Source organism: Triplophysa rosa, linkage group LG22 (genome assembly GCF_024868665.1).
Source record: "Triplophysa rosa linkage group LG22, Trosa_1v2, whole genome shotgun sequence".
Taxonomy (NCBI): Eukaryota; Metazoa; Chordata; class Actinopteri; order Cypriniformes; family Nemacheilidae; genus Triplophysa; species Triplophysa rosa.
In genome coordinates this window covers 17598132-17622435 of record NC_079911.1, presented here as the reverse complement: position 1 = coordinate 17622435, position 24304 = coordinate 17598132, and the positions used below count along the sequence as shown (strand labels likewise).

Sequence of the window (24304 nt, the reverse complement as noted above, 5' to 3'; positions counted from 1 at the left end):
CTTTTATTGCAGCGCATGAGGGGTCAAATTCAGTTTTATTGAGACAACTAAAGTCAACTGAGACGAGAAGTCAAATTCACCTACAGTAAGCATCATGGCAATTATGCGCTGTTAAGTTCAACATAAACAGACAGACAACATAAAATTGGCTAGATATGGGTTAATTAAAAACTTTGTTATATAACTATGTGGTATAGATGAAACAAAACATTGGTTAAGTAACAGTTTGTGTTAAATCCATGTTTGTTGGTTTCATTAGGAGCAACAATGTATCATGCAACATAAACACAAACCTGCAAAGCACAAAAACAGCTTTTTTTAAACCATCGAATTCAACAAAATGCTAATGCTAATCCAACTAATCCAATTACATTTACAAGTTGGGAAAAGTTTGAAATTAAGTAAAAGTATCTCTTTGTTAGCAAAATGCTTACATTAAATCATATTCAGTATACACAAAGTAATAAATTGACCCCTCCTATATTTAAGTTCTTGTTGGGAGAACATTTGTTATAGTAAGTTTTTTTTTTTTACAGTGCAATGTCCACATTTCTTCAGCAAGTAAACCAGGTAGATGCTGTAAAAACAACTTTGGATGAACTGGACAAGTTCTTCTTGAGCTCCACTTTATACCAAAGTGTCTTTGCTAATCTGATAAATATTATGTTTTTTATTTTTCTTTATTCCACCATAACTTGGTCATTCATGTAAAGGCTGTTCCTCTGCTTTGAAGTGGCAATGAAGTTTTAATTAACTAGATGAAATAACAGTTGAAAATCATCTAAACGGTTTAAATTCATTTTAAAAACCAACAGAGCATAAAACATTGAGATTATACCCGGTTAATTTTCTTAATGTAATGTTACATTTCTGATATTTTATTGTGTCATTTAATGCATATAACTTGCAGATCTTTCCAATTTTCTTGGTAATATTTTTAAAACATTGCCTGATCTTGATGACAGTCTCTAGATCAGAAAGCTCTGGATTAGTTTGTCTGTGGTTTTAACATCGTTCCTGGTAACATCAAACATAAGCTGTTGAGGCACCCGTACTTAAAAGAAAAACCTGTAACCCTTTACGATAAATCTCATTGATTAGTTAGTTAGCACAAACAAACAATGAATGTACAACATTTAAAAAGATGAATAATTATTGTAAACAATTTGTATATGTATCAATATAATTGATAAGCTCCTGTTCATTGTGCATTAACTCGTGAAAATAGACAAAACTTTTGATTTGACAAATATGACAAAATAGAACCTTGTTATAAAGTGTTATTGAAATACCTAAAGTTCGGTCGAAATCTGTCATCATTTTTTCACCCTAAGGTTGTTTCAAACCTGTATAAATTTCTATGTTCTGCTGAACACAAAGGAAGATATTTGGAAGACTGTCAGTAACCAAACAGATCCCATCCCCCATTGACTCCCATGGTATTTATTTTCCCTACTATGGCAGTAAATGGGGGATGAGGTCTGTTTGGTTACTGACATTCTTACAAATACCTTTCTCTGTGTTCATCAGAACAAAGAAATGTATACAGGTTTGGAACAACCTGAGGGTGAGTCAATGACAGACTTTTTATTTTGGGGTAAACTATCCCTTCAATTAAAATGTCCTCAAGTTTCCTTTAACTAGAAAATTCACTCATTTTAAAATACACACCAATTTATTTAATAATAATTTAAAAAAAAGAAAGTGTAAAATTAGGCTCTGTTTGCTTTGCTACTATCTAGAAGTATGTAAAGCTGCTTTGCAATAATACCAAATTGGGAAAAGCACCATAGAAATAAATCTCAATGAAATGCAACATTGTATGACATTTATAAATCATAAAAGCAATAGAAGAGTCAGAAGACATGCACAGTTGTCCAACTGCATTTAATTCACATTACATACAGCTATACATATGAGAGCACTGAACCACCGGCCGGGTAAGAAAACTGTAAGAGAGCGAGTCGGTTGAGATCAACACCGACACGACAGAAGTGTCACAGTTCAGTTGTGTGTCACTCATCATCAGCAAAACATGTTTCCTTCATACAGCGTTTTGGCAACAAACAGGAAAAATTGTGAATCCAATTTGTCTATTGATTGGTGTACATGTCCAAAAGTTCTGCCGTGTTTATTGAAAACAGTACTTTCACTCTAATTCCAACATAACGCCAACACTTGAAAATCTCACCATGTCAGTGTTTAAAAATATGGTTTGGGATTGCCAAGATAAATATTTGGTAGTAATATGATGTTATATAGAGACAACAGCATATTCGTAGATACAAACTGGAGGTATGTCCGGTATAGTGGCCCATTACTGAATACAGCAAAGTGTACGAAAGATATGCTGTGTCATGCAAAATAGAAAAGTGTCTATAATCTGGTTTATCTGAGGATATAATACTTGTACATTAGCCCGCAATCTTTCAATGAATATCTGCTGCAGAAAACGTGTGCAGAAGTGTGGCACAAACCGCCAAATGACACAAAAACCTTCGATTCATAAATAAAATTCATGAACTTGACCAGCATCTGTGAAAAAAGGCCGGTATTAAGAAAGCGTAACAGGTTGCAGAAGTAAATCTGTTCTGATATGGAAAACGAACGTATGGTGGAAAAAATGACAATTTCAATATAAAGAATCAATTTAAAATGGAAAACATTCAAATTATTCAACATTTTTTCAAATTTTTCTGAATATTTGCCCTGATGTCTAGTATCGAACAGACAACAAAACCTGTTCACGTTACTTACAAAGACTAGTAATACTAGTCTAAATATAAACTTAAAAACAGAACATTTTAAAGATGAAAATCACACAGCATCAACTTAAAACTCACAGAAAGATGAACCATGTTAATAAACGTTCATAACCCCCTTCACATTAAGTGGAAATTAAAACCCCGTTTTCCAAAGTACGATCGCTCTCCAGAACATCTGCACATGTGTTTGTACACGTGTGTGTGTGTGTGTGTGTGTCTGAACACATGTGATTGTCCGTGCGGTACGGTGGCGTTCTCTATAGAATTTTGCTACAGAAACACTGTTGACGATTATGCACAAGGACGCACGTCATTGGTCCTTAAAAGAAGCGTCAGACAAAAAGTAAAGCGAGACGTGGAATACAGTCAAACCTGAAATATCTATCATCTAACGAAGCTACAGAAATAAATAGATTCTGACCGTAACATATCCTATGTAGTGAAATTTACATCTTTTACAGTATCTACACGCGTTTAAGTCCCATTCATTTCGCAACAGCCGCTCTGGATGAACGACAAAAACCATCAGCCGGGTTGGAAACCATCGCTTCGGATGGGAAGCCCCGGCGTACATGCAGAATGGCTATTCCAGTGTGTGCATGGCAGCGTTAAACAAACTAACAATTCAACACCCGACTCGGTCATGCTGTCCCATCTAAAATCATAAAATTAAGAGCACGATTTCTAGAGATCTCAAATCACTTACATATGAACAATATCATCGATTACTGAACTTCAAAGGACTTGAGTTGATCTAAAATGATCTAAAATCTATAAAACATTATACACGCGCCATCCAAACACAGCGTATGTACACACTCCGCCCTGGAAACTTTGCTACAACACATCCAACACTCCGCTCGGGTTCCCACCGTCCGACCGCCTGGTTTTGGCACATTTCTCACGTTTTTTTCGTTTCCTATATCTTGGAGAAATATTTGATCGTGCGTGCGCACATGATGAGGGTCACATGACGTGATAAGAGGACGTCCACTATTCCACTAGTGCAAAACAACAATGAGGTGATGCAGTTGCAGGACTACAGCGTTTCAAATGAAGTGTATTTGGCCATCGGTGGTATCAGGCGGGCGATCGATCGAATCGCTCCCCCCGATCACCGGGGAATGAGTGCAAAGAGGTTCAGAGGAAATGATTGAGAACATGTGGAATCCGTCTCCATCCAAATCTTGGCGGAAAAAAACGATCGTTTGAGTTTGCGGCGGAGCATGCCAGCTGCACGGGTGGAAATGGGAGATTTTCTCCAGGGTTTCAAAGACGCTTTTTGACTTCAGTGGGTGTGGCGTGAAATCCCACGTGTGCTTACGATTGTTTTTTGGTGGCTCAGAAGTTGAAGAAAAAAGAAATATGTTGAGAGTGACCCAGCAGCCGTGCCGAGAGTGTCCAGAGGACAGGACCGAGAAACGGCAGACGTCTCGTAGATATTGCAAGCAGATGGCCTGGTAAAGGGATAGTTGCTCGGTTGAGAACGAGCGTCCGTTCATAAGGCCTGCATGTTTTCATGTGATGGGGTTGGATCCTTATTGCCGAAAGCTGCTGGGATTCCACTCGGAGATGCCGCCGGGAGAGAAACGGAGTACTCCGTGAGAACAAGAGGGACGAGAGACGGCCTCTGGGTCTGACCAACTTCTCAAGATCATGGCTGCCCTGAGCAGGTAAGAGGAGGCACGGTCTGAAAGGGTAGCGGGGTGTAATGTTCCTGGATGACGGTGAAAGGGAGGAGTCCAAGGTGTTTCCGTCCGAACAGTACATTCAATCAGGACAGAGGTGAGGGCCGGGACCCAGAGCGATGCTTAAGGCGCTAATTTTCGTTTTCTTGAAAATGTTTGGCTGCTGGACTTAAAACAAAAAGAATTCTCATTTTCTCAAACGACTCTCATGCAACAACACTAAAGCCTTGAGGTTTGCTCACAGAGTTTGTTGTAATACTGTGACCATAAATCAATCTCGATTTTAAACCCGGTGGGTGGAGCCTATTTTGGGCTCAGAGCTCCGCCCTCCAGTTTGCTGGTTCGGCCCCAGCAGCCGGCGGCGATGCTCATGCTTCTCTGGGCACGCTCAGCCCGCTCTCGGTCGCATTCTGATTGGCTCTGGGCCCGTTCGGGACGGCCCAGCTGCACGACGGGAGTGGAGGGGGTGGGTTGTGAGGAGATGGTACGCATCAGGTGATTGCGCTTGCGCAGGAAGTCGTTGCTGCCGCCCAGCCCGAAACTGCCTTTCCTCAGGACCATACGAGTACTTCCTGTCTTGGCAGGTCTGGACCTCTGATTGTACTCCAGCTGTGACAGGTGAGACGCGTAACCATCTGTGATGAACTGAGACAAGAGGAGAGATGTTAGGGGGAGTAAAGAGAGACGAGTGTGTATGAATGGAGAAAGACACATGAACTATGTGTTGTGATTACAGGAAAAAAGCAAATATAGAGACGAGTTTGAAGAAGGAGAAAAAGAGAGACAGAGACAAGAGGAATGGAGATTAATAATTTTAATAATAATATTAGTGTTGGATGTCTTGTAATAATAATAATAATATTTTATTTATTTATTATTTGTGATGTTTCCTTTATACATAATTTATTTTTGCTTATAATTATGAAGTAAATAATATTATGTATGTTTTTATTATTATTGTTGTTATTACTATTATTATTATTTTTAAAACATAGTATTTACATTTTTATTGATAAGTTGTGATGTTTTGTATATATAATTTATTTGTGTTTTATTATTAATAAATAATCAATCATTTTGTTTGTTAATAATAATTAATAATAATACATAATATTCTTTAGATTTTGTATTTATAATTAATAATTACATCATATTTACATTTTTAAGTATTGTTTTTTTGGTTATTTTTATACTATTATTAAAATTGTATTTTATTTATTATTTATTATTTGCACTGTTGTGTATATAATTTATTTTTGTTTATAATTTAATTCATTAACATTTTTATTGACAGAGACAAGAGGAATGGAGACAGAGACAAGAGGAATGGAGATTAATAATTTTAATAATAATATTAGTGTTGGATGTCTTGTAATAATAATAATATTTCATTTATTTATTATTTGTGATGTTTCCTTTATACATAATTTATTTTTGCTTATAATTATGAAGTAAATATTATGTATGTTTTTATTAATTTTGTTTGTTTATTATTATTATTATTGTTGTTGTTATTATTACTATTATTATTAAAACAGTATTTAATTTTTTTATTGATAAGTTGTGATGTTTTGTATATATAATTTATTTGTGTTTTTATTATTAATAAATCATCAATAATTTTGTTTGTTAATAATAATTAATAATAATACATAATATTCTTTAGATTTTGTATTTATAATTAATAATTACATCATATTTACATTTTTAAGTATCGTTTTTTTTGGTTATTTTTATACTATTATTAAAATTGTATTTCATTTATTATTTGCAATGTTGTGTATATCATATTTTTGTTTACAATTTAATTCATTAACATTTTTATTTGCTTTTTTGGTTTATTTTTATATAATTATTATCCTTGTTGTTGTATACATTGTCTTTTATTACTTGTTTAATACTCATTTGTATGAAGATATACTGTAAATGTTGACAACTAAGCAAGTATGTTGTGCCAATAGAGCTACAACTACAAATGAATGAGTGAAAACAAAGACAGATTGATATGAGAGGAGAGAGACAGGTTGATGAGACTGAAAAGTTGCAAAACATGAAAACGTGTGTGTGTGTGTGTGTGTGTGTGTGTGTGTGAGAGAGAGAGTGTGGATACCTGACACTGATGTTGCATTTTCTTTGTTGGTCTTCCCACAATGTAGATCTGGGATGGAGTCAGACCCAGTGACGTGTAAACCGAGATGTCTTTAGTAGAGCCATAGGCAGCAAAGATCTTCATATGTGCCTATGAAATGAACCAGATAATCCTAAACTTCTGTTTACAATCCACACAGCCTATCAAATGTACCGTACAGTATACTAGACTAGAAATAATATTACCCACAACCCCTTGAGCCACGGAAGAGAAGTTTGTGACGGTTCTGCGTTCTCTCACCTCAGTTATGAGACACTTGAGAAAGTTGGCTTTGTGTCGGAGGGGGTCGTGCACTAGACCGTCACAGAACGACACGATTCCATGAGGGAAATTGTGTTGTGAAAGCCACGCTACCACACGCTGCTTCTGCATGTCCGGCCGTCCAGTCACGTACACGATCAGATAACCCAGATCCTGCCAGTGCCTGACAAACCAAACCATCTCATGTCAAGAACAGCAACACCGCCTGCCATTTCAAGGAACGGATGTGAAGTCAAGACCTCACCTGACCACATCAACGGCCCCCGCGCGGACTTTAGGGTCACTGCCCATAATGGACACGCTGGCTGCGAAAGAGCCATCGATGCTGAACACGACAAATTCAGTGCCGCACGGCAGAACCGTCAGGTAGCTGTCAGCAGACGTGTGGTCACCCCTGTGAACAGAAAGAACAGCCTAGAACCCAGTTCGTAAAAAACACAACCAAACACTTGAGAGTTGTTGTGTCTGTATCTGTACCTGACCACCATTTTAACAGGATACACTCCAATTCCCAGTTTCTTACTCTCAGGAATCACGTACGAGATTCGGCCGCTGCTATTGGTCAGTTCAGTGTCAAAGTACACCCACTCACCAGACGGAGGCTGGGTCATGATGTGGATGTCAACCTTGAAACGACAGGAAAAATACAGTATATATACTGTCAGCAGAATCATTTACAGGGATGATGGTTTATATGAGCGGATTCATTCATACACACCTTTTCTCCTGTTAGCGTGACCATATCCAATGGACCGTACATGAAACGCCCCGTGACCACCTGAGGACCGTCCTCTGTAAACACGGCATCATTCACACGATGGTTTGCCGTAACGTTCTACAAAAACACAAAGAGATATTGTGCAATGAGAAAAGCACCTCTCAAACAGTGTTTGAGAAAAAAGAGATTCCGTGTCTCACCCTGATCTTCACGTGTGTCCTCTTCCTCATCCATTTCTCCCGCGGTTTGGACGGAGTGAATTCTGAGACTTCCTTCCCATCCAGTTCCAAAATACTGGAATTCTCATGTCTCATAACCTACAAATATCAAGAAATAACAGATCAATAAAAATCACATGCATGGCTGATTCAAAATTTCACATTTGGTTTTTGGGTTGTCCACAGCTGTTTTTATAGCCAACCAGAATAGAAATGTAATTTTTAAACAACAATTTACATTTTCTTTTTTGCATTTGACAGATGCTTTTATCCAAAGAGACTTGCATTCAAGTGAATATATTTTATCAGTAGGGGTAAAACAATACACACAGATTATGCTTCGATAAAATACATAATACTGCATTCGCAATACAATACTATAAAAATATTTCGAACATTTAAAACATTTAAACATTTAAAAAAGGAAAAATAATTTACAGTACTTTTTTCTTAACAATTTTAAATAAACTTTTTTCTTTCTTATAGGAAGAACTTTTATATAGAATTGACAACATTCAAGGTTTAATTGAACCCTATGTCCAACCTTATTTTTTTCCATACCGTGTACGTAAAAAAACCCCTAATAAAAATAAAATAATAAATAAAAATTTAAGCATACATTTAAGAAAGAAAATAAGAAAGTAAAAACTTTTTAAAGCGGTAAAAGCACAATATAAAAAAAATTTAAACATTAAATTGTACAAAATAAAAAAAACACCATAGCTTAATACAGTGGTTCTCAAACTGGGGGCCGTGGCCCCCTGGGGGGTCCCAAGATGGATCCAGGGGGCCACAGATTTTGTGGCATTTTATGAAATATAGAAATTTATCATAGATTTTATGCAATCAAACATCAGAAAAATAACACCACCAACCAAACGAATTGAGGTTCCAGCATTGTATAACTGAATGTTTTTGGTTTAATTAAAATTCTAAGTTTAAGATTATACGTCTTTATATGGGGGACCGCAAAGCGATGCACGTAACACAAAGGGGGCCTTACAACGAAAAAGTTTGATAACCACTGGCTTAATACATACACCACCGGTCAAAAGTTTTGGGGCATTTAAGTGAAATGTTTCTCGTTATTTAAAAAAACTTTTGATCTGAAAGTGTATGCTAAAATGTTTGAAATGAGTTAAGTAGACAAAAATATAATTTTGCAAACAAACATGTTTTTTTTTTCATGACAAAACTAACATTTTATTTAATGAAAAATGGATGACTTTGACTGAATAATGAAGAAAGAGCAGCCATGTGATAAGGGCACAGAATAGATGGGAACTCCTTTAATATTGTTGAAAAAGCATCTCAGGGTGAGACCTCAAGAAGCAACATAATTCCCATAGTTCCCTTTGTTTTATTTAATAATTATGATGAGTTCAAAATTATTCTAAAATATGAAAAAAACATGAATAAGTCCAAAAACTTTTGACCTGTAGTGTAGTAGTTTAATTTTTTTAACAAATCTAAAAGTTTGGGATATGTTGTGCCAGCTCTATTTATCAGTATGTGTGTTCCCTGTGTATCAAACCCAATCCTCTACCCGCTGAACTACAGGAACACGTGATGAGTGAATAATCACCTGTCTGAGCAGAAAAGACACGACGTCTGTTGATTCCCAGTATGATGCGTGAAACAGGTGAGGTAGAGCCACGGTAGGGAAGGCAGTCAAAGCATCAGGACAATACAAAGCAAAATCTACACGTTTAGTGCCCCACCAGCGTGCAGCGACTGCGGAGAGAGAGAACACGTGAGATCAGACACATCTGTTCACAACATCAGGTAGTTTAGAAGTGAATCAGGGTGAGGAATATGATGCAGGACAGGAGCGGACAGTTGTGGTGGGTCATGCGAGACTGAAGCGAGAGACGTGAAGCGCACATCTCTCGCCAATGATCCACAGCAAGGGCACTCCAGAACACTAAAACTCTAAATCTACCTTCTAATTCTTATGTTTAGTCTTCATCTACAAAACGTATTTATTGCTCACATGTCGCTCTTTCACGTCTCAGGACGTTTGTGTTTCATGTACAGCAAGTATCAGAGTGTAATTGTTGACACATGAAGAGTATGGAGGTGTAAATGAATGTAGATTTGGTCAAATAATTTGGATTTGGGTCATTTTGATGAGTTCATATTGAGATCTTCAATAATATTGACTTTTGAGGCTGTAAGCACAAAACACACTGGAAAAAAAAGCAAGACAGGTCATCATGCTTCCAAAGCATCATCATCATCTTCATCGTGCAGAAGAACCCCGGAGCGTCTCGGGGTTCCAGAGATGAAGAACTAAAGCACCAGCGCTGAGCTTTTAAGGGAAAGGAACATGAATTCAAGGGCATCAGCGCAGGGGAGATCATCCAGAAACGGACTGAAGATACGGAGGAAAGCAGGAGGGATGGGTGCTAGAAACTAGCTCAGGCAGACGGGGGAGCGGGCAGATCTGTGACCTGACATCTACCCTCGCTCTCCTGCCCCATGTACCTTGCTCGATGTCTGGTGGGACACAGGGTGATGGAGGGTCAGAGCCAAGCAGGGGTGAAGGCTCAAAGCTTAGAGAGATGCTCTGTTCAGCATCATCCATACAGCCGGCATCCAGAGACTCTACCTGCCTATCACGCACCTTGCTGGATTTAGGGGAGGGGCTTCGGGAACCAATTTTATGATAGGGGAGGGCCAATTGGGACAACAGATTGAGCTTTTTGGAGAGACTAAGTTGGCACGCTTGCGCTACTAGAGAAACAAAAAAATCAAGACAATAGTCAACAGGTGAACATAAACTCAGTAATTCTTTTAACTATATAACAACCACTTTAAAGCAAATAATATTTGTTAAAAGTACTTCTAAATACTGTACAATACGTAAACAGAAAACATTTGAAAAACGTAAAAAAGGTTAACAATATATAAACAATATTTGTTTTTTTAACATGTTAAAAACATGTAAACAATATGTAAAAATATGTTGAAAACAAGTAAAAAAATAAGTAAAAATATATTAAAAATATAAAAGCAATATGTAGGTAAATAAATAAATGTTCAAAATATGTAAACAATATGTTAAAGTTTAAAATATGCAATATATAAAAATGTGTGTGTGTAAAAATGTGCAAAATGTGTAAATATAGAAATAAATGTGTATATATATATATATATTAGTGCTGTCAATATATTAAAAATTTTAATCGCACCCTTTTTGTGTGATTTCGCACACGTTTAGTCAAATTAAACATACACTATTTATTTTGTTCAACATATTTATTTTAGTGCTGTCAATCGATAAATAAAATGTACTAACTAATTACACACAGCATTTATGTTTTTAAATATACTTTTACATTCTAATAATTTCACATTTTATCTCCAAATAATGTAGAAACAACACATTTCTTTAACAGCATCATTTTATGAATGAAAGTCAACTTCTTATATTGTTGCCCTGATGTCTTTATTAAATATCTTATGTTTTTCTACTAATCAAACTCATTATAATAAGTGTGCCCTTCCTACCGGTCTAACAGGAAATATACTGAAAATAAATCATGTTCTCAAACACTTTATTTACAGCTAAATACATGAAATACAGAAGAATCCTCATTAAAGCTACAAAATCACATTGATTTCTTATTTTCTTTTGTTCTTTGATTACCAGCAGCACGTTTAAGAATGCGGCCCCTTTAAGAGCTGCCGCTCTGAGCGGGCCTAATGTGCTTCCTATTGTCACTACTCTTTGCATTCATTTAAGACTTTATTTAACTCGTTGAAGACTGTGCTTGCGAAAATACTGGACAAAATGTGCTTTCTGGCATAATCTTGTGTGTTTTTGTTCATTCAAGCACAAAAGAGAAGTTAATACTGGTATGCTGCCTGACAGACTCTGACGAAGCCCATGTGTACACCAGACTGGACCTCTGTGTCGTTGCGTTGAGCCGTTTTCTACAGCCAGAAGCTGTCAATCTATACTGGATGTGTCAATACAACCATTTCAAATCGCACCTAAATAGTTTAAACTGCCTTTATAAGAATAAGAGCGTGATTATATAATGTATCACTAGACAATGAGTGCATTTACATGCACAATATAAACGGATATCTATCAAAAATCAGCTTAAGAAGAAACCTGTTTTCGTGTGTTTACATGCACAGTAATAAACCGGCTACGCATAAAACCGCTTTTACATGGAAGTTTGAGACTTGCCGGGTTTCTCGTGTGCAGTGACGTCACCGTCGATAGTCTGTTTAGCAATTAAAAATGCAGCGTGAAAACGGTCAGAAGCTGTATTTTTATATCTATTCTCATGTCCACAGTACCTGCATATGCAACAATAGTTCTTCATTTTGATGTTTCTACATCAACTGCATGATTCGAGAGTGGAATTTTATGCGTTATTTTACTATTACGTCCATTTTGGACTTATACTATTGTGCTGTCAGACATGCGCACATAAACAAAACTGAGAGAAAACTGGTAAAGACGTTTACATGCAGCGCGAAATCGGAGTAATGTGCAAAAAACTACCTCTTCCGAGCGGGTTTTGCTTACACGTTTATGAGCTTTCCCCGATAAAAGATGACCTACTTGTTATCAGTTTTCTGAGTAAGACTGTGCATGTAAACGCACTCAATGATGTTGCGTTAATGGCGTTAAATATCTTTAACGTGTTAATCTGAAAAAATGAATCGCATGCATTAACGCGTTAACGTTGACAGCCCTAATATATATATATATGTGTGTGCGTAAAAATATACAAAATGTGTAAATATGTCAAATTAAATTAAATTAAATGCATAAACATATGCAAAATAAATGTTAATTTTTTTTATAAATGTAAAAATATGTTACAAATACATAACAATATGTACACAAATAAATGACTGTTAAAAATATGTAAACAATATTTTAAAAAAGTAAAAATACGTAAACAACAAACATAAACATGTAAAATATGTGCAAAAATGTAAAAAAAAAAAATCGTAAATATGTATAAAATATGTTAAAAATATGTGTAATTCTTTTCAAATAAAAACTACGCAAGTAGTATTTTTATGTATGTATTTTTAACATGTACTTGCATAGTTTTTACTTGCGTAGTTTTAAATTAATATATGTATGTACATGTAAAAAAGTAACAAAATGTGAAAACATTTTAATTTCAAGTAGATTTTAATTCAAGCAGATGGCACATTTAAAGTGTCAAAAGTAGCTTGTTTTCTTGTTATTTATATTTATGTTAGTTGTATGTTTTGTGTGTGTGAACTCACTGTTGGCGATGTTTGATGCGGTGTAACTGTCCGCTAAACCCGACACCTGGCTGGCGATGCTGGTCTCGCTGGCTCTCCGGGTACCACGGAAGGCCGGTATAGATGCCGGAGATGAAGGACTGGAGTGATCTGAAAACATGATGCTGTGAGAGTGCATCACATCCGCTGTAAAGAACAAAACCAACATCACTAACAAAACTAACAAATCTACAGCAGGGTGTATACCGCAGACAGCAAGCAGATCTGGTTTAAAAACATTTTATAAAAGAACTCTTTGATTTCAAATCATAAAGATGCAAACACAATGCCAGAGACAGAGAAGTAAATACTGCCCCCCGAGAGCCCTGCGGTCTGATCTGGACCATCATAGATGAATTTAGAGGAGAACTTTGACCGTGAAGTCCTCATGGGGCATTATCTACCATCTACACATGCAAGTCCGTCAGAAACACAATGCTGTATTAGTCAACAGGGCTGTTCAATGTTTCACAAAGGTGAAGCGTGTCATTTCGGTGTGGAAATGTGTAATGATGTTTAGTTTAGGGCTGGTTAAGTATTGTGACATTATAGTCATAAATATTGTCATTTAATAATAACTTAAAAAGGCAACTTAAATAAATGATTAAAATATAAATATATTTTAATATATTTATATATTAAAATAAATATTTGTATTTATTTTAAATAAATAAATGTTATAAATATGTTTTATAATAAACTGAAATAAGAAATATTGACAGAAACATTTAAAATAAAATGAAACAAACAAACAATAAACAAGTAAAACATCCGAATACATTACAGTAAGGATAATAAAGATAAAATGTGTCATGAAAATGATGCCAAAAAAAAATCCTTTAAGCAAATAATATTTGTTTTAGTTTGGGGGTGAAATGTGACTTCGGACGTGATTTAGATATCGCAAGAAACAAACACGGCTTCACCTCTAAATATAATTTCACACCAGTTACAGTTGCAGCATCAGAGAAACAAGCCCAAGCGTGTGGATGTGAAAGCAGACGCACAAACACACAATTACACACACGAGCGGATACGAGGACATGACACGGGGGCATTTACACTGAAGGGTGTAAGAAACCAGGAATGGCTACACACACTCGACGGGGGCCGGCACGGCGGGCCAGTTGAGCACAGGGACAGCGATGGAAGTCTCGCTGATGGAGTCCTGAGCGCGCGGAGCGTACACACACGAGCTCTCCGGCAGGAGCTGAGGGTTACTCTGGATGGTTTCCACTGCGGGATGAGGGACACGTGCAGAACGACAGACAGAAAGAGAGACAGAAAATAAAGACACAGAACAGACAGGAACGACACCGACCGACGCACAGGACGGTGGTCGTGACTGCGGCAATGAAGAATGTTTGTTGGATTCAATTAAACAAACATGTATTTGCATGTAATGAGTTCTTCACACAAGTGTCCCAAAGGTTTTGTGATCCGCATTTGAGCAACATCACTTTTTTTGCGGCTGTAAACGTCTTACCCAGCAGTGCCGATTGGCCGTCGCCCAGAGGGAAGCGCTGGTATCGCGGCACGCTGAACGGAGGCAACAGGTGGAAGCGCTTCTCCAGCAGAGGCTCCAGACGTGAGGCGGACGGATCCGCGGGGTGAAACAGATTATACACCTGCTGGCACGCCGGCCGGAGGTGAGCCACTGAACAAAGAACAAAAACGTTAACACCCTCTAAAATTTAGAAGGCTTTATTTGTGTACTCAATGTGCTGCCGTACCATCCAGAGAGGGAACGACGGTCTTCCTCAGAGCGAGAACCAGACCCAGCGGAGAGCCGAAGAGGAAGAAGTCAGACACATCGAAGTCAAACTTCCCCAGAGCTCCGCCTCCCTCCAGCATCGTACTGCTACTGGAGCGACGTGAACCCGGATCGTTCCGCAGGACGCTGGAGTGCAGACTACACACACACACGCTTCACGTGAATATATTTCAAAGACAAATCATCTACTGACACTGGAATCCCATGAGTCACCTGGACAGAAAGGCCTGGTGCTGTTTGATGGTGTCCAGCTCGTAAGTGGAGGAGTCGCTGCGTTTCCGTGGCAGCTGTTTTTTGGGGTCGTCTGGACCGCTAGAGCGTGGGATGTCTATATTACTGCGGCTGAGGTGACGGCTGCCCTCCAGAGATAAACCCGAGCCGGATCCCGAGCAGTGTGTGCTGTTTATAATGATGCCTGGAGATAAAAGATCATTGTCCTGTGGAGACACAATGAGTATTTGTTCATTTAAAAGGTGTGGAATGGTCTCATCTCTTATTATGGGATGTAATGAATCATTGTGTTATGAGCGAGAGAGAGTTAATAAGTGAGCGAGAGAGTTAATAAGTGAGCGAGAGAGTGTGTGGGAGTTAGTGAGTGAGCGAGAGAGAGTTGGTAAATGAGCGAGAGTGTGTGTGTGTGTGTGTGAGTGAGTGAGTGTGTGTAAGAGAGTTAGTACGTGAGCGAGCGAGACAGTGTGAGTGAGTGAGTGTGTGTAAGAGAGTTAGTAAGTGAGTGAGTGTGTGTGATTTAGTGAATGAGCGGGCGGGCGTGCGTGCGTGAGTGAGTGAGTGAGCGAGCGAGCGAGTGTGTGAGTTAGTGAGTGAGTGTGTGCAAGAGAGTTAGTAAGTGAGTGAGCGAGTGTGTGTGAGTTAGTGAGCGTGTGTAAGAGAGTAAGTGTGTGTGAGAGTTAGTGAGTGAGCGTGTGCAAGAGAGTTAGTAAGTGAGTGAGCGAGCGAGTGTGTGTGAGTTAGTGAGCGTGTGTAAGAGAGTGAGTGAGCGAGCGAGTGTGTGTGAGTTAGTGAGCGTGTGTAAGAGAGTAAGTGTGTGTGAGAGTTAGTGAGTGAGCGTGTGCAAGAGAGTTAGTAAGTGAGTGAGCGAGTGAGTGTGTGTGAGTTAGTGAGCGTGTGTAAGAGAGTGAGTGAGAGAGTTAGTAAGTGAGCGAGAGAGTGAGTGTAAGATAGTGAGTGAGTTAGTGAGCAAGTGTATGTTTGTGAATGTATGCATGTATGTGAGAGAGAGTGAGTGTGTGAGTTGGTGAGTGATAGAGTATATGTTTGTGAATGTATGCATGTGTGTGAGTGTGTTCACCTGCACGCTGACGATACTGCCCCTGCGGCTGCTGTTCTGACTCTCAGACACTGTGATGTTACTGCTGCAGAGAGCATCAAATCCCAGAATTCCTCCAACACAGTCTCCGATCAGACACACCTGCACACATTAACACACCTCACAACTTAACATCAGCACACCCACCCACTTCCCACCGCTTACATCTATAAATAAAAAGATCCCACTGACTTGGCCGGTGAAAGTAGACCCCTCCAGGGATTTGATGAAGTCACCGTAAACCTGATTGGCTCGCACAATGACCGTCGCCACGGCGTCCTGGTACTGTGGTGCTGAGGTGGCCAATAGGGGCAGGGCAGCGAGAGGGATGTGATCCTGACTGTTAGAGAGACAGCCTTCATCATAGCTTTACGGACTCAAACTGTGTCAAGGACAGAACAGAGAGAATTCTGGGTAAATTTGGGTCATACGCACAAATCGCGTACAGTAAGAAATTTGTGTGTGTGCTCACTTTGACACCAGAGAGAACGCTTCGGAACACACGGCCGGACACGGCACCAGACGTATGGCGATGCGACCCAAAGCATTGGGATAGTGAACTCTCATGACGGCATCAAACGCACCGCTGATGGTGTTGACGTCACACTGTTTGCTGTTCTGGTCTCCTCCTCCCGTGTCCAGGATGTTTCCTCCGTGCAGGATGAGGATGAGGACGTGGATCTTTGAGGGTTGTAAGCCCTGCTGTAAGGAGCAATCCTGAGGGACACATTTATAAGACGTTCATTTTATCCACACACGACAGAGGGATGCTGGGAAACGACTCACAAACATCGATATAGACTGTAGGATTGTGTCTGTGACAAACTTAAAAACAGAACAAATATCTCTACCGTACAACACACTCTTCACTCTACGTGTTGTCTGACAACACTGCTAAAACGGATCTAATCTGACGTCCAGATGTGCGGTGATATCACTCACAGCTGCACGTCTGCATGCTCTGCGCTTTTGCTTGCGGGCGGTGGAGCGTCGCATGGGTCTGAGTCTCTGTGGACCAGAGTTAAAGAGTGTTGAGATGAATCCAAACGCTGTGAAACCCTTCACAACATGAGAGTGTAACCTGACGGCAGCTGACCGTCAAACCGTCAAAGGTCAGATGGAGAGTTTAGTGAGGGTTTGTTATTGCATAACACAGAAACCCTCAGAGACGCAGGAATATTCTTTGTTTTTGCTTTTACGTCATCGTAAATGCATCGTGGCTGTTCTTCAGGTATAAACGAACGAGCCTGATCCAGGGTTATTATCGTTAACTTTAACAGAAACATTTCTCTTCAAATAAAATGAGGGTTTGTGAAACGATTAATCGCGATTAATCGCATCCAGAATAAAAGTCTGTGTTTGCATAATGTATGTACACAAACATGTATATATTAAGAAAATGTTTACCTGTATTTATTTATATTTGCCAATAATTTAAATAATATGTAAATGAGTATTAATATTTAAAAAAAAAAATTCTTAAATAAATGCGTATGTTTTTATGAATACAAAATTAATATGCACAGTACACAGACATACATTATGTAAATCCAAACTTTTATTCTGGATGCGAATAATCGTGATTAATCGTTTGACAGCCCTAAATAAAATATAGACCTAAATATTATCCGAAACACTTAAACTAAATGAAAATGACAAATGTTGCGCTGGCAATAAACTGAGAGAAGTTTGAGGCACATACCTCGCCAAGCCGCTCCACAACGGCAGCGCCAGATTCACAGAATTCACCTGCAACAAAAAATGAAAGCACTTCTAGACATTTACTTAAAGAAAAACGTCATAAGCTCAAGGACACAGCATATGAGTCCAGCCTCAAATCTGATGAATGGAAATAAATAAAATCCTTTTTTGTATACCCTGAGCTTCCTCTGCCTCTGTGCTCTCGATTTTATCCATCATGTCATTGGAGTTCCATTTGGTGATCTCCTTGGCAAAGATCTCCTCGTTGTCAGAGAAATCCTCTGTGAAAGAAACAGATCTGAGTAAGAAACTGATTGACAGAATCTCTTAAAACTGAAGAACAAAACCGAGTGTTACCGTGAGCATCGAAGAACTCATCATCTGTGCTGTCCTCTGAGTCTCTGGCTATGCTCTGCATGCGCCATTCTGAGATACTGTGTTGTGAAGGACTTCCTGTGTGACACACACATAAATACATAAAGTCAGGTCATGTTTGTGCGCTTTAATGTCACCAACAAATACTGGATAACATACTTAAAAAGATGGAAATCATATTGGGTAATTATTTTCATCCTAATATTATTAAAGTGTTACTTCACTGATCTTCAGTTCTCTTTGTATTGGTACAATGTATATATTAAATGCATAGTTTTTTGTCAGCAAAAGTCTGCCGGATGAAACAAAACAAGTCTTTTGCACCGCTCCTAGTAAGCTGACAAACTTGACAAATAAAATTCTCAGTTCATGTAATACAAAGAAATGTGATTTCTGTTAATATAAGTCAATTCAAATATAGGCCTAAATATTATTTTAAAAAAAATTAAACCCAAGGAACACTAGAAATGTTGCCTTAGGAACTTTAAGTTGAGGCGCCTATATGATTAACTGGAACTAAAAAAAAAACTATACTATACTAAAAACAATATTTAAATTTTTAGCTATTTTGTTATGTGTCATTTAACCTAAATTAATATTAAAACTGCAAACATATTAAGCCAATTTAAAATATTAAAAATAAAACAAAACTAAAAAAATAACACCGTAAATATATAAAAGTTTAAAATCTAAAAGTTACACTTTAAGTAAACAAACGGGTGAATCTTTAAACATTTTACTACTTTAAGTGAATTTTGTCATTATTGAAAAGCATCCAAAAATGTCCACACTAGAAAAACTACTAATTTATAATAAATATAATAAAAAATATATATTTAAATAAAATCTTAAGAAATTCAATGCTTCACAAATTTATTAGATGACCTGTCATAATAAAAAAGCTTTTTTTTTTAAATCTGTCAAAACTTAAAAAAAAAATGATATTGTCATTTAGTAGGCAAATAGCAAACTGAAACAACTAAAGTCTTTATTCACGTTTTTGCACCCAAATTTGAGAATTCTCTCAGAAGTCAGAAGTGAATCAAGTGTAACATTCAACCATTAATCTAATACTAATACATTTGTTAAGCAATGTATTGTAAAATAAATACTGCAGGTGGGACTCTTAATGATTCTGTTTTGTTGAATGTGGACGTACCACCTCTCTTGGAGGAGCGTGAGGACCTGGAGGAGGTGGACCATTGTTTTGTCAGCTCTCCTCTGGCCTGCAGAGTATCTCCCAGTCCTCTGGACGTGTTCTCTGCTTCGATGGAGCCGATGGCCTCTTTGGCTTCCAGCTCTTTTTCGGGGCTTGTGACCATGCCGTTGTTTTCGCCTCCCTCTTCATTGCAGCTGTACTGAGCCATCTTCTTCGCAAGGGCCAGCTGTGTCTCCAGCTCCAGATGTCGGATGTCCTCCATGGTCAGACCGTACCACTCGTCCTGCCAGCACCAGGCCTGCCGATGAGCCCGTACCATCACCTTTCTCAACCCTGACGGAGAAATGCTCCCATGTTCATTTTCACAATATCACATGATGGAAATTGTTTCGATACTTTCGATCTCACATGCTTCATCAAAACATTTGGTCAATGGAAATTACAAACATTCTGGACAGAGATGAAATTTGGGTCAATCGATAAAGATTCATTGATGCTGTTAACCAATTCCTGATGGTGAAGATGAAGAGATGTGCAAACAAAATTTATTATTATTATATTTTAACAGCCAGAAAACTGCGAGCGATATCAGGCCAAAAAAGGAAGAATTTAGCATCACACCTCTCGCAAATGATGGGAGAAAAAAGGCAATAAGCGAGCGGATACGGGAGTAATGAAACGTTAAGCGTCAGCCGTGCGGAGGAAATGAATCCCGTCTGCAGGAGGCGGCTTTCACCGCATCACTCTCTCTCATTAAATGCAGGTTAATGTTTAAGAGGTTGTGTTCCTGACGGAGCGCTTGACACCTGCCGCCCACCCACGCTCACCGATAACACGACCACAAAACACACGTGTGGCAGATAACACGCTTCATATGGAACTACTGGAGAGACAAATCACCACCCATGTTTCTTTTTTCCAAGGAAACAAAATGAGCAGACAACGGGAAAAACCATTAGGGATGTACTAATGGATACTAAATAAAAAATGTATGAATAAACTGGTACAATCTTTATTTTAACACGATGTCAGCAGTCACATAATAAAGATGTCTGAGCGTTTGCACTTACCCACGTCATGAATGAAGCGTTCGATCTTGGACTGCATGCCCCAGTAACGAAACTCCACTTTGCACAGCTTGTACGCACACATGACGGGCATTTTCCCGGGGTTGTTGTTGATTTCTGCAATCCAGTCATCGTTCAGGGGACCGCGCTGGGTCTTCACTGACTTGTAGAGTTTAGGGTCCTCTTCAGCTAGATACTCGTGAAGGGCCATGACATCTTTCACAATGTCGATGGGATCTGCAAAAGACATTTGCTTGAATTATTTTGGACGAGGCATGGAGAACGGGTTGCTAGAGAATCAATGAATGAAAGAGAAATACATCTATCACCGAGTTCTTGTGGAAAGTGCCAAAGGTGATAACCCAAACATTGACTATCTCTTTAAAGTGATACTGTAGTTCACCCAAAAATGAAAATTCTGTCATCATTTACTCGCTCTCTTGTCATTTTAAACCTTTGCGATTTTCTTTCTTCTGCAGAACACAAAAGAAGGTGTTTTGATAAATGTTGTTAACTGGCCCCCATTCACTTGCATTGGTTTTGTGTCCATACAATAGAAGTAAAAGGGGTCCAGTGCAGTTCGATTACCAACATTCTTCAAAATATCTTCTTTTGTGTTCTGCCGGAGAAAGAAGACCATAAAGGTTTGAAATGGCAAGAAGGTGAGTTAATGATGACAGAATTTTTTTTTTGGGTGAACTATCATTTTAAGACATTACTAAGGACATGGATTGTTTTTTTCTGCTGTAATGTCATCATGCGGTCTCTAGATGTCTCTGCTGTACACTGCTGAACACACGTCTCCAGGTCGGAATGGAGTTATGTAACAGTATGTTCAGGGCGCTTCCCCCTGCATTGTTTGCGTCTGTCTACGTTCGGCTCAGATACCTCCAGTATCTGTCCCAGAATGCACTGGGGCTCTCGTGCTGTGGCATGTTACTCGTCAGTGTGCTTCTGTGCAAATGAAACAGACGTGACTCAAGAGCACTTCCTGTTTGGACCATTTAACAGATGAACGTCCCTTACAGAAAAGACACATGGATTTCACATGTTTTTAACATGTTTTTCGCATGTGATCACATGTATACAACATGTGTTTAACATGTGCAAAAAACACATGTGATCACATGTGAAATGTGTGTTTTTGGAACATTTTGGTGTGAATTCCACGTGAATTCCCACGTGAAACCCATGGGATAACATGTAAAAACCCATGGGATGACATGTGCAACATGTGGTGATGTGAAGAACATGTGATCACATGTGGAGACATGTCGCATATGTTATCCCATGGGTTTTTACATGTTATCCCATGGGTTTCACGTGGGAATTCACATGGAATTCACACCAAAATGTTCCAAAAACACACATTTCACATGTGATCACATGTGTTTTTTGCACATGTGAATTTCGTGTGTCTTTTCTGTAAGGGGTGTGAGGTTCCGTCAGAGCAAACCGTCGAGCATCTGAAGTCGATGGTGCTCATGTGGTTAACAGCGAGCTTCATATGAAATTCTCAGCTGCGGTTTAGCATTTATAAAGTGTTACAGAAAATTAAAGTAGGTTTAGATATAAAAGGATGCTGTGTAGATCAGTGGATCTCAGCTTTCTGACTTCAATATCCCCCTATTGTGCACAATCATATTTTGTGTATAACACAGCAAAAATTGAATTTCTTACCTTATCTACATTGTTAAATCAAGATGCATTTACTTAAGAAGCAAAATGGTTATAACTATTGTTTTCTAATAAAAAGTATTCTTCAAAATATCGTCTTTGTTTACTGCAGAAGAAGTCATAGAGATTTGGAATGTTCCCTTTAAGATTCTGCTTAAAACAATAAAAAACATCTGCCGATGGGGTAAGAAAAATAAATGTAATATCTTAAGGCTTAATATCTTAGATCATTTTGCTTCTCAAGTAAATGTATGATTTAACATATTTTCATAATTTTAGATATTTGTACAGGATAACAAGACAAAAAAATCATGTTTTGCAGTAAAGATTATTTTTCTTACGTAACTGGAAGATGTGTTTCCTTGATATAAACAAAAGAGTTTTTAACTGAATAATACTAAATAACTTGCGTGGATTTGCTTGTCAAGTAAATGCATCTGAAGACATTTGTACTGATAAAACACGACAAAAACACATCGAAAAAAAGTGAAGCTCCACACATTCACAATTTTTACCCAATAAAACTTTCTAGAGCTTGGCTGAACTACAAATACATATACATTTTATGATATGAAATTAACCAAACACTATGTACTTTTTAGTTGTTTTAGCTCATCTTAATGTTTGCACACATATTTAAACAGAAGCTCATCGCTGACGTTAAACACATCAGAACAGAGATCATTAAAACCACAAATAATCCTTCAATATCAATATCTCTGCAAATAGAAATGAATCTGATGTAACCGTACCTACGTCCCGCTGTCTCCTCTCAGCACCAGACATGTTGAAGACGTCATTCTGAGTTCCCGTGTCCGGTTTGTAGTACGTCTCGATATCGATGGAAAACTTTTCGACAAAAGGACACGTGTATCTGCGGGACAAGAGAGAACAGATCAGCGTCAACATCACATCAGCATGTCTGAAAAAAGCCTGATGTGTGGTTTTTTTGATGATTATCAGTCAGGACACCGACCGTGTGCGGGTGTATGGGTAAGCGTTCCAGGACTCCTCCTCCACACGAAGAGCGGCTTTGGGTAAGATGGAGCGGAACCAGCTGGGGATGTGTTGGCCGATGTGATAGACCTTATGGGTGTACTGACCCGAACCGCCCGGCCCGTCTGTATATGGCCGGTTCTCCAGGATCTCCACCCCGCTGCCCTCGCCTTCGCTCTCCTCACGACTCTTTTTCTGCAGAGAGGACAAAAAATCAAGGGTCAGGAGTATATTTTTAGGGTCAGTACTCGAAACGATCATGAAACGGGAAAACCAGACAAACTTTCTAGTGTCCGTTTTATTAACATCCAGCCGTTTTATTGGAAGTAACAGACACTGATCTGTGTATAATTGTCCTCTGTGTTTGAATAAAAGCCGGACGATGACAGAGCGGGTCAGGACAGGACCGGCATGCTCGCAGGGCAGACGGATACACAGCCGTGACTCTGCATTAGAGAGACGATGGCTGGGAGATTTAAAGCAGACAATGTTACTTAAGACCTTCATTAAGATGACATTTGAGCCAGACAGTTTTCCTCACGTCTCATGATTTGTCCGAAGGCCCAGTAAACACAGACATGGGTAAGATTAAACTCATCCGTATGTTTGTCTAATACAACATCACTGTAACAAACTTCATAAAGTCCAGCATATTATTGTTAGTTTTGAGTATCCAAAGTGACTTTGAAAGTATGACAAAGTGATTCAATCTAAGAAGTCAAAAGCATGAGAAGTGCCAAGATACGAAAACACGAAATGTATTTTTTGCATCTTTATTCCATCATGAGTTTTACTGTACAGTAAGAGTCGGGTGTTCTATAAAAATATAAAACAAAAGCTTTTGATAAAATTCCGATCAGGTTCCTGTGTTGGAAGAAATCTGTGTTTTGGACATGGGGAAACTCAAGAGGCAGAGATTCAGTCGACGAGCGCCGAACAGTCTCGCGACAGAGACGCCTCGCAAATGCTCTTGGCCTCAAGTTTCAGTGATTTTAATCCATCAGCAGATACATGATGAGTAAGACGTGGCAGCAGCCGAGCCTCCCCGAGTGTCAGAACAAACCACAGCGGCGCTCGGTCAGACACACACTGAACATCAAACCTGTGACGGTCAGAACACTGCTGAACGCAGGACGGACAACTGAA

General features: G+C 38.6%; 1 protein-coding gene across 1 annotated transcript in view; it reads right to left on the bottom strand.

Moving 5' to 3' along the window:
* Positions 1-1845: 1845 nt before the first annotated feature.
* LOC130545826 (membrane-associated phosphatidylinositol transfer protein 2) overlaps positions 1846-24304 on the bottom strand; it is a 51094-nt gene continuing 28635 nt past the window's right edge. Inside the window, 22 exon segments of the mRNA XM_057320618.1 lie at positions 1846-5098; positions 6564-6692; positions 6843-7026; positions 7108-7257; positions 7341-7489; positions 7582-7698; positions 7782-7898; positions 9385-9533; positions 13065-13229; positions 14569-14739; positions 14816-14994; positions 15070-15293; positions 16166-16285; positions 16376-16565; positions 16656-16900; positions 17886-17932; positions 18061-18165; positions 18242-18337; positions 19419-19751; positions 20489-20722; positions 22915-23036; positions 23139-23353. Of these exon segments, the coding sequence (XP_057176601.1) occupies positions 4757-5098; positions 6564-6692; positions 6843-7026; positions 7108-7257; positions 7341-7489; positions 7582-7698; positions 7782-7898; positions 9385-9533; positions 13065-13229; positions 14569-14739; positions 14816-14994; positions 15070-15293; positions 16166-16285; positions 16376-16565; positions 16656-16900; positions 17886-17932; positions 18061-18165; positions 18242-18337; positions 19419-19751; positions 20489-20722; positions 22915-23036; positions 23139-23353 (3783 nt within the window). The 3' untranslated portion in view covers positions 1846-4756.